General features: G+C 34.2%; 2 protein-coding genes across 2 annotated transcripts; both read right to left on the bottom strand.

The window, feature by feature from the left end:
• Positions 1–2,432: 2,432 nt before the first annotated feature.
• On the bottom strand, positions 2,433–3,570 carry LOC120124664 (nicotianamine synthase-like). Its single transcript, XM_039143269.1, has one exon. It carries the CDS (start codon positions 3,520–3,522, stop codon positions 2,563–2,565), a length of 960 nt encoding a protein of 319 aa, XP_038999200.1. The 5' UTR covers positions 3,523–3,570; the 3' UTR covers positions 2,433–2,562.
• A 4,544-nt stretch (positions 3,571–8,114) lies between these two features.
• Positions 8,115–9,418, bottom strand: LOC120124675. The gene is made up of 2 exons (XM_039143281.1): positions 9,314–9,418; positions 8,115–8,944 (listed from the first exon to the last, which is right to left on the bottom strand). The coding sequence occupies exons 1-2, from the start codon at positions 9,381–9,383 to the stop codon at positions 8,154–8,156; spliced, it is 861 nt and encodes a 286-aa protein (XP_038999212.1). The 5' UTR covers positions 9,384–9,418; the 3' UTR covers positions 8,115–8,153.
• Positions 9,419–10,470: the final 1,052 nt, after the last annotated feature.

Here is a 10,470-nt window from a genome sequence, read left to right as displayed (position 1 = left end):
CCAAGTTTGGACACCTGTTCATGTTAAACCCTGCATCTACAAGTAATCACAGCTGAAACTCTTTCACACACACACATATATATAGCACTAATATTGTTGTGCTCCAATCTGTTTAGTGAAAAGGTGAATATCCCTAGTGATAAACCAAAGAGTCTTCTTCAAGGAGAGTCGAGACGAGTGACTATTATCCAGTTTTGAGATTGGGGTGATTCCATTCAGAGTTCTATTTTTCTTCGAATGCAGCTGATCTTGTTGCCATGGATATATATAACTTTCAAGGTCCGAGTAGCTTTATCCTTTCTCCATGTTGTAATTCAAGCTATTGAATTTGATATTGGAACTGGTAACCCTTTTTTGCTTCTGACAGAATACTCACAATCTTGACCCTGGAAAACCACTTAAATGGGCACTGGCAGCTCGGATCAATGCGGACAAGGCCTCGTTGGCTCGTTTTATCGATGTGGGTTTGTAAGTGTGCACGATACGTTGACAGATTCCGAAGGTCGTCACTACTTCGACAATTGCTATATCGAAGGTGCCGTAGATTTCATATGGGGCAATGGCAGATCAATTTACCATGTAAGTAGGCATAGCCATCGTTTTGCTATCAAAATAATTTCTGGCTTCTTAATAAATAAAAATGAAAATGTAGTATAGAGAAACAGGGTCAATCCACAGGGACTGTGATGTTTCTGATTTAATAAAACTCTTTCTTGATTTTAGAAAAAGATAGAATTTCAGATGAAGTTGAAAAGATATATTAAAATAAAAAATAAAAAAAATAAAAAAAATATAATAATAAATAGTAATAGTAATAAATATAAAAGGGATATTTTTTAAAAAGTTGTGGTTAAAATAAAAAATAAGAATTAAATAAAAGAAAAAAATAATTAAATTAACAAATTAAAGAAATTAAGACAAAGAGAAACTTATTGTGAAAGCAGCCTCAGACTTCAGCTTCGCCTCAAATTCCTTGGATCATCGAAACAAATTTTTACTTTAAGATTCACGTAAGGTTACAATAACAATTCTTCGCTGCCAACTCGGATTGTGTCGTTTCAACAACAACTGATTCCGATCTCAATTTCCTCTTAGCAAACAATTTTGCTAAGTGTGTTCTCGGGAAGTTGAATATGCTTCAATAAGCAAATCCTTCTTCAAACATTAACCATAACAATATCCGGACCAATGTCGAAATAATTTTGATTTGAAAAGTAAGCTTCAGAAAACAAAGAGAAAATCCAAAGCGATTTAAGTACCTTACAATTCTCACGTTTGGAATTGAGCATTTGCTTTAGTCTTCGGCTTGAAAGAAAATTAGCTAAGCATAACCAAAGTCACACTTAGCATAATAGAAAAATATGCGAAAAATAGAGAGAAAGCTAGAGAGAAAAAGAAGATTTTATTCTCAAATGAGAGAGATATGTTTCTAGGCTCACCCTTAGAGGGTATTTATAGCCTTCAAAATCCTAAAAACAAGCTAAAACATCTTAAATCCTAATTAAAATACTTAAAACTATTTAAACTAAAATACCTAAAAAATAATATAATATTCTAAATCCTAATTAAAATACTAAAAATATTTAAACTAAAATACAAAGATAAAGATAAAATATAAAAATAATATCTTAAAACTTAATTAAAATACTAAAAACCTATTTAAACTAAAATACAAATATAAAATATAATGTTTAAAATATTATCTTAAATTTGAGTTTAATCCAAATCCGAATTTCAATCAGCTTTGATTTCGAAAATAAAAAATCTGCAGAATTATTTTTTTGTGCAATTTCCATAATCTTACGTCCTGTACATAAAATGAATTAAAATAAACAAATAAACCACAAAAATTAATGATTAAATACTAATTTAAAAATAAAATATTAATTAAATTAAGCACTTATCACACGGTTCGTGCTCAAACACGGTTTAATCCTCGGTACCGGCTCTGCTATCTAGGAAGAGCATACAGGCCTTATGCCAGAGTATTATTTCTCCGCACCAAGATATCTGATATCATTGTTCCTCAGGGTTGGTCGGCGTGGGATTATGTTGGAAAAGAGTAATAGTTTTGGCCTTGGAACAGTTTTTCTTTGTCAGAATTAGTGAATCAATTAATCAAGCATTGTTGTTTCACTTAACTGTGTAGAAACACTATAGTTTATGCAGAGGTAGACTGTAAAGGACCTGGAGCTGACAAGTCCAAGCGTGTGCCATGGGAGAAAAACTTGTCGAGCTAGGATTTGAGATATTTACTAAATCTCAACACCTTCATAAACCAAGGAGGATGGATCCAAAAACAACCTAAGCCTAAGACAGTCCCTTAAAACATGTTTCTTATATATGGGCAAAATAGATCCTATAACTTTCTTTTCAACCACAATACTGTAAACCCTTTCAGCTGAAGAAATCGATGATATAGTAAGATCAGGCTGAACTGTAAGTTCTAATTTATTAGTAGTACTTAATATTAGAAGACAGAAGATCCATGGTAGATAACTTGTAGATAAGCAGAAACACAGCTAAATCAAATGAAAATTACGGATATTGAGGATCAACTGATCAAGAGAGTTGTTCCTCAATGTCGATTTCCTCCATGAGGTTCACATGGTTGAGCAAGGGATCGAACATTTCAAAGTCCAAAAACTTGTTGGGAACTTTTGTTGGGGCAAGAGGGTTGTCCCCAGTGTGTTTTGTAGTCCGAACTTTACGGGCAATGACCACGGAGTTGATAACTTCATCGGTAGGATGGAATACGGAGAGGACGTCAAATCCTCTTAGATCACAAGGATCGACGACCGGATAAAGGAAAGCCCTAGCGCCATGCGCACTCCTCACCATCAAAATAGCCCCAGGGGCCATGTACTTAGCCAAATGATCAACGACTCGAACTTTCTCATCCTTATCCATCCCAACAAGAGCCGCCAAGAAAACGACATCATAGTCTCTCAAAGCATCCGTGACATCCATTATGTCCGCGGTGTGGAATAACATCCGTCGAGACAAATCGGGGTCGGACGAGACTAATCGAACAGCCATAGCATTGGCAGAAGGATCGATATCATAGTTATGGAAACAAGCTGTAGTAAGATGGGAAGAAGCAAAGACAATCGAAGTGAGGGGAAGGGGACCAGAACCCACAAAGGCAACGTTGCTAGGGACATGTTCGGAGCAATGTTTGGTAAGAATGTCGAATTCGAGTTGTCCCAGATTGAGATAGTTGGAATAGTAAGGGAAAACGTTGAGGTGGTGAAGAGGGTTGGTGTAGGATGCTAAGATGGTAGAGAAATGGGTCTCCAAGTGACCCTCGGCTTCTCCACAAAGTCGGATCAACTTGGACCTGGTTTCTTGAACTTTCATGCAGAGCTTGGTGACATCAATGAGGCTGGGTGGCATGCACGTGAGGACGAGCTGTGTGAAGAGCATGTTGACATCTTTGGAGGTTTTGAGACTCTCGAGGCTTGAGATTTGGGCATACAACTCGCACACTTTTTGTACCAATTGATCTTTCTCGCAAACCATGTCGACACTATGAGGTTATGGAGAACACACAAATTTCTTTCAAAGATAATTTCCAAAGGAAATATGTATACAATATGTATACGGGGTGAAGGGGAGAGATTGACAATCTCAGTACCTCCAATGGAGTTCTTATTTATGGGCAACTGCGGCTACCCCACAATACTGCTTAGGGTTATATTGTTTTTGTTAGGGTAAACTACATTCATGGTCACTAAACTTTTAAAACTTACATTACATTCACTACATTCTTATTGCACTTTTATATTGTCATTGATGTTAGTTGTTAATAAAAGCTTACATGATAGGTTTAAGTATTCTTCCCAAAAAATGCTTAAGTTCCAAATTGGCATATGTCGTAAAGGTCAAGTTTTTGATTAATGAAACAATCGTCAGTAAATTATAACAGTTAGATGATTTCGTTTGACAAAAAGATTAGTATAGGTTGATCTCAAGTTGATCTGATGGTTAATGTTACAGATAAAAAAATTAGATTTTAGATTTATTTAGGATTTGAGGATATTAAATGATTTCCCTATGAGTTTGAAACAAATAAAAGAAAGAGATTAAGAAGATGATTTATGATTTTTTTTTTCAATTAGAGAAACCAACAGATGACGAGAAAAATGAAGATGAAAGGTGTAACAATGATTGCAAGTTTTTTAGGGTTTTTAACATGCTTAAATGTCCCTGTTAAAGGTTTAACGGCTCAGTGATTGAAATGAAATTTATTTTCCAATAAATATCTTTTAATTTTAGTGACTATAATAAAATTACTCTAAACCTTAAACTCTAAATTCTATATATATTACATAGCTTTGGGTTCACCACCCATTGAGCAATATCATCAGCCTGTAGAAAGTAGCATGAAAACACTATATATCCACATATTTTATAATATAGAGGGAGAGATCTGCAAATTGTAGTGAATTAGTTGAATTTCAATTTTGATTTTTGACAGAAAAAAAACCTATCTCACTAAGAACTGAGCATGCATACCACTGTTATCATTAATGCAAATTATCATGACGAGAATACTCTGTTATTATTAGTCTTATTGATCACACTTTATGCAAATTTCCATGGCACCACCTACTCTACTTATAATGGCAACAGAGACTTGGTCACTGGTTTTGTCAATTCTTGATCTTTCATATGCGTATATAAGTTCCATTCCAAGCCGCCTCCCCTCCCATGATCAAATTCTAAACCCTAAATTTTAAAATATTTAACATATTGATATTTAATTATTGACATATTTTTTAAAGATAATTATTGATATATGTCTTAAATTCTAAATCTTAAAACTTTAAACGTTTATCTTTATATATCTAACCCTAAACTCTAAAGTCTATAGTTTTGAACTTACCCTAGATGCCAAATATCATCCCTTCAATCTTGTTTATAGATTATTTTTTTTAGTTTCACTAACAATTTTAAAATAGTTTGTCATAACAATTTTTTTAAAAAAATAAATATTTTTTTCAACAGTTATATTTAAATTGTAGTGGTAATATATAATCTTGAAGAAGGTGAATCAATATGTTGACATTTTAACGCCATGGAAAGAAAGCTACGAACTCCTTTTTGAAATTAAAAAAGAAACCCTAGCTTTTGTGAGTGAGATCAAACGTATATAGTACAAGCTAGTGCTTCCTTTTGTTGGAATTAAAAAATAATGTTGTGGTGATGCCCTTTGAATTGGATGGTGAGAATGAATTGGTCTTAAAGTGAGTGCATGTGATACCCCTAGGCTATCATTGCACTGCTCCTCCTTTTGGCCTTAGGAATTTTCTCCTTTGTCGAAGGTGCCCTAACACGTTTAGCCTTTTCATCCATGGCTGTTGATTCAATAAGTGACACATGAAAATTATTATAAAATTAATTTTAAAATTAGAAAAATATATTAATATTCCACTCAATAATGAGATGATGCACTATTATAATGTTAACCAATGAAACGAGGATTTAAAAGGAAAGGTGGCAACCCGAAAGAGTTTCATGACAAACTGAAAATGTACTGAAAGAGCACTACGCAAATCTTCATGCACTTGAACAATTAAGTGTGTCGACATTCAGAGCACAATATATATATATATATATATATATATCATTTTACAAATAAATGTTAATTGGTAATTTATCATAATTTGATACTCATACTTTATGAAATGTAGTATTCCAATTATTAATAAATATATGAACATAAACTATTATCCTTTTAATTTGTTGTGTAGAAATTATTGATTTTTATAAAAATAAATCAGCGATAAGATTTAACAATAACATTTAATTAAAAGAACTTTTCAAATGTGATTAAATTTTGATATATATTAAAACAGAGGGACTAATTATTCGATTTTCATAAAGTGAAAGATGAAATTCATATAATTTGACAAGAAGAAGAATAAGAAAATGAAAAGGGATGAAAAGAAAGGTGAAGAATGAATGTGATGATGGATACAACAGTGGGCCTAGTAAGCAACCGCGACTACTCGACATCGAAATTGCGGTGGATACTGTTTACGTGGGTGCGTCTTAGGAATGGCAACGGGTCGGGTTCGGGTGGGTTTTGCTCGCCTCGTCCTCGAATCCAAAATGAATCCCCGTCCTCGACCCGATCCCCGACAGGTTTTTTATCGGAGCGTCCCGTAGTGGATTTTTTTTATCCCGTCCCCAAACCCGACCCAAAATATTATACCCAAACTCTAACCCAAACCCAAAATATTTTATATATAATTAATATAAAAATATAAAATATTATATATATATATAATTGGGGCGGGGTGGGTCGGGGATACCTTACCCCGAACCCGACCCGATAAAATCTCTGATACCTGACCCGATATCATTTAACCCGACCCGAACTTGACCGAATTTCAGATTTTCTCCTCGGATTCGGGTCATACTGTCATCCCTAGTGCGTCGTAGCTTTTCAACCGCCTTAGGGGTTGGTTGACCCTCCAACTTGTACAAACAAATAATTCAACTTGTTCATTTATTATTGATATAATTATATGCCACTGGGTGGGATACCAAAATGTATCACAAATAAATTTGTCCTTATATAATGTAAATGAGAAAAACTATGAGGGGTTTTCCATGAATTTAACCTAAATAAGACACAAATAAGAGGTTGAAATGTAATTTAACCATTCAAAACTAAAACTAAATTAAAACTAACCTGCAATCGTGACAAGGAAAAAGGAAGGAGACGATCGGCAAGTTCCTTGTAGAGGAATTTACACGCGAAAGCACTTTAGGATTAATAATGATTGGACGTGGCGGTTTTTGCCGGCGGTTGGAGACGGGAGTCGCGGGTTGATTTTTCAAAGGTCGACAAAAGTAAAAACAATGGAAACAGTGCGGGTAGACGGTCGATTCTGCTGCTCCTTCACGACGGCGAACTAGACGCGGCGATCTAGTCAACGGAGAATTGGGCAATAGCAGCACTGGATTTGTTTTACACTATTTTCCGGCGAATTTCTAGCTCTGGCGGTGAAGCTACTATGGCCACCCTCAACCTTAAATCATTTAAAAAATCTAATTCTAACAAAATGAATCACTTAAATTAATTATTATATTTTAATAAAAAATATAATTAAATTATAATTCTATTAGAAGTAAAATTAAATTTTGATTAATTTTAAATAAAACTTTATACTTTGTAGTATTTATATAATAAAAACAAATTTATTTATAATACATTTTGATACATCACTTTAATAATACGTTATAAGCGACAAACGCCATATACTCTTCCGGTCTTAATTATGAAAAAGTGGGTCTCATACACTTACTTTTAATAAGCTTTTTTTTTTTAACTTCTAAGTATGGGCCTCATATAAATCATACAATCACTTCTAATAGCTTTTATAATCACTTTTAGCGGGCCTTTCTATATAGAAACCAATCCATCAAGGGAAAATTATTGTTTAAAGATCAAATACGAAATTGGATATAAATTAGCATTAAAAAAGTTTATTTCATGTACTAACAATCATATGTTCTATTTAAGATTTAGAATTATGTGTTTAATGTTGAGGATTTAGACATGTTTGTAGAATTGTTTTTTTGGGTGAGATTTTGTTTATAGACCCTGATAATAAGAGGTAAAGTTCAAATTATGCAATGTGTTTCAAAGAACACACTATTCAATTGATAATAAACAAATTTACTAGAAATAATGTCTTTAACCAGTATAATTCAGTAAACTATAAAGATCTTCACCAAAACTTACTCTCTAAGGTACAATTTATACTAATCCAACTCGAACCGAAGCGATTCTAAATGACTCGACTTTTGAACAAATTTGATCCAAGTGGTTACCTCTGAGTCTGAGCTATGAATTTCAAGGTTTATGCTGTTGTAGTTGTCTTGGGACTAGTTTAGCATCTACGAAATCATTTTAAGCAGTACAAAATGAATCTCTAGCAACATATTTCTTCATTTTCTTGTGGCCACAAGGGGATCAACACTGTAAGATAAAAAGAACAAGAATGATTCAAGAATTACTAACTAATGATTCGAGTATCTATACATGGAATTCGGCAACAGAATTTCAGTTGCTTAGATCCTATACATGTTCACCTGAATTAAAAAAAAAATAGTAACAACCTGAACTTACAATTTGTTCACCAGAAAGTAGAGCTTTCTTCCGATTCAGAGCTCTCGTCCGGTGGAGATTCGTATTCATCTGAATTACCTTTAACATAGGAATCCTCATAAACATAAGCCTCTCTGTTTTCACTTTCTTGTGATTTGGAGCTCTCATCAGGCGAAGATTCGTATGCATCAGAATTTCCAAAAACATAGGAATCCTCTGAAGCTTCTGACTTTTCATAAATTGGGGCGTTGTGATTTTCACTTTCTTCTCTTTGAGCAAATTGAAGCATGTAATGCACTCCGTTGACCACGTCATAAACCATCAGTCCGATCCTACCACCAATCCAACTCCCCAAATGACTTCCCACAAGATAACCAACCCTACTGAGCCTTTGCTCACCGAGAAAACCACCACCATAGGCACCAAACAATGTGCCTGTACCCCTTAGAAATCCTTCAGCAGTCGTACCACCATAGTATATAGCTTCGAAGAAGTCCCAACCAGAGGCAATAATAGGACCTATAATGCGCTTGGCTTGGCGTGTTGCCAACTTTGCCGCCTTTTTGCCTTCTGTTTTTGCTAGTTTCGCTGCTTCTTTAGCAGCCATGCCCTGTGACACTGCGTCTTCTATCGCCCTCTCGATCGCAACATTCCTTGATCTCTCGACATGAGCAGATCTAATGTTATAGAAGTATAGCTTCACGCCCTCCTTTACCACACAAGCTACGGAACCAGAGCCCATATCGAAGCAATTTAACAAAGTAAATTGCCCACTTCGGGATGATGCCTCCTCTCCAACCAGCTGCCTACATTTTTCAGCTACAAGAATAAACAAAATTAAATTAACGTGAAATTTTTATACCACAGACTAAGGCAAAAAGAAAGCATTTAAGAGCGTGGTTACGCAGATAATGTCATAATCTCAGTATAAGCCCTGAAATAAGACACAAAATCCCAAGAGGAAAAAAAAGGTCATTACCCAGTTTAGAGAACAGCCAAATTAGTCTTGAGTTACCAAACAGAAACAAAGAATGGCATAACTTGAATCCCACGAAATCAAGATTTGTTCTTGCAATTAAGATCAAACTTTTAATATCCACAACCCAAAGTAACCCGATAAACAAATACAAAAAAAGAAAACTGAAACGTAAGTACAAAACGATGACAGTTGGTGGAATGTTTTCTTACCGGTAAAACTGAGGAGGATGACTCCGACGATGAAGCCCAAAAACTGAATTTTATTCACCTGGAACTCCATTGGAAACTGTTTGGTGAAAATGTTGAAATACTGGTAAAACCCTAAAAAAAATTAGTCCTAATTTCCGGTTTCAACAAAGGGGACGATGAGATGGGATCAAAGTTCAACAGATTATTCTTTAGAGGACTGCTTACGGAAGAGGAAGGGAATCTAATTGCGTGGCAAAACGTGCATTAAAGAGTGAATCGATTGCTTTGGAACAATTTGACTGAGAATATATGGGAAGCCCATCTTTAATCATGTTCCAAATATTAGCCCAAATTTTGGGTCTACTTTTTTAAAAATCAACATATTGTGTTTAAATTAATTTAATAACATGAATCAAGTGAACTATGTAGTGAATGAATTATTGTTATTATTTAGGGATCTAGATTCGAGCACTATAAATGTTAGGAGTGTGATCTTTCAATGTCGAAAGGTTGAGAGTTTATCTTTGAATAGATATTGCCTTGTACTTACATCCGAATTAATAAAAAAAAATTAATTTAACATTTGTTTGAGTAATTTAAGGTGATTATGATATAAAAAAAATTAAAAAATTATTTTTAATTTAAGCCCAAATACACACATGGAGACATCATGCTTGAACTTGTGATCTCAAGAAATATCAATCATCTCTTTAATCATTAAGATTACTTAATTCATTCTTAATTTAATATCTTAGATAGTTAGGTAGGAGCCTAAATTTTATTCTACAAATAATATTTTTAATATAATATTTAAAATATTTTTATTCATAAATTAAAAATAAATATATGGATTAAAACGTTAAATTAATCAAAACCAATGAGTGCATGATTTTATCATGAAAAGACGGGCAGTTTCTTCACTCAATCCCTTCTTGATTGGCTTAAATCTAACTTAAGTGAAAATGTGAATTCTGATGACATTCCTTACAGGTGGAAACACATGTTCGGCATAATGATGTGGCGCATTTGGAAACAACGTTGTGCTCTAATCTTCAATGGAGAGAGCTGGTCAACAATGGCGATCATCCAAAACGCTCGAGCCTGGGCTACCTCCATCGCTGCTAGATCGTTGAACCACGACCAAGTCTCGTGTCGGCAAAGGCGAAGCAATACCTGGA

This window comes from Hibiscus syriacus, unplaced genomic scaffold, assembly GCF_006381635.1.
Source record: "Hibiscus syriacus cultivar Baekdansim isolate YM2019G1 unplaced genomic scaffold, ASM638163v2 tig00110422_pilon, whole genome shotgun sequence".
Taxonomy (NCBI): domain Eukaryota; kingdom Viridiplantae; phylum Streptophyta; class Magnoliopsida; order Malvales; family Malvaceae; genus Hibiscus; species Hibiscus syriacus.
Note: the sequence above shows the minus strand (reverse complement) of the source record. Positions and strands in the feature narration are given on the sequence as shown.

Bases quoted from the DNA above. Each gene is read 5' to 3' on its own strand.
- LOC120124664 (XM_039143269.1), bottom strand. From the start codon at position 3,522: ATGGTTTGCGAGAAAGATCAATTGGTACAAAAAGTGTGCGAGTTGTAT.
- LOC120124675 (XM_039143281.1), bottom strand. From the start codon at position 9,383: ATGGAGTTCCAGGTGAATAAAATTCAGTTTTTGGGCTTCATCGTCGGA. The intron at 8,945-9,313 runs GTAAGAAAACAT...TTATTCTTGTAG, and splicing joins CATCCTCCTCAGTTTTACCG to CTGAAAAATGTAGGCAGCTG.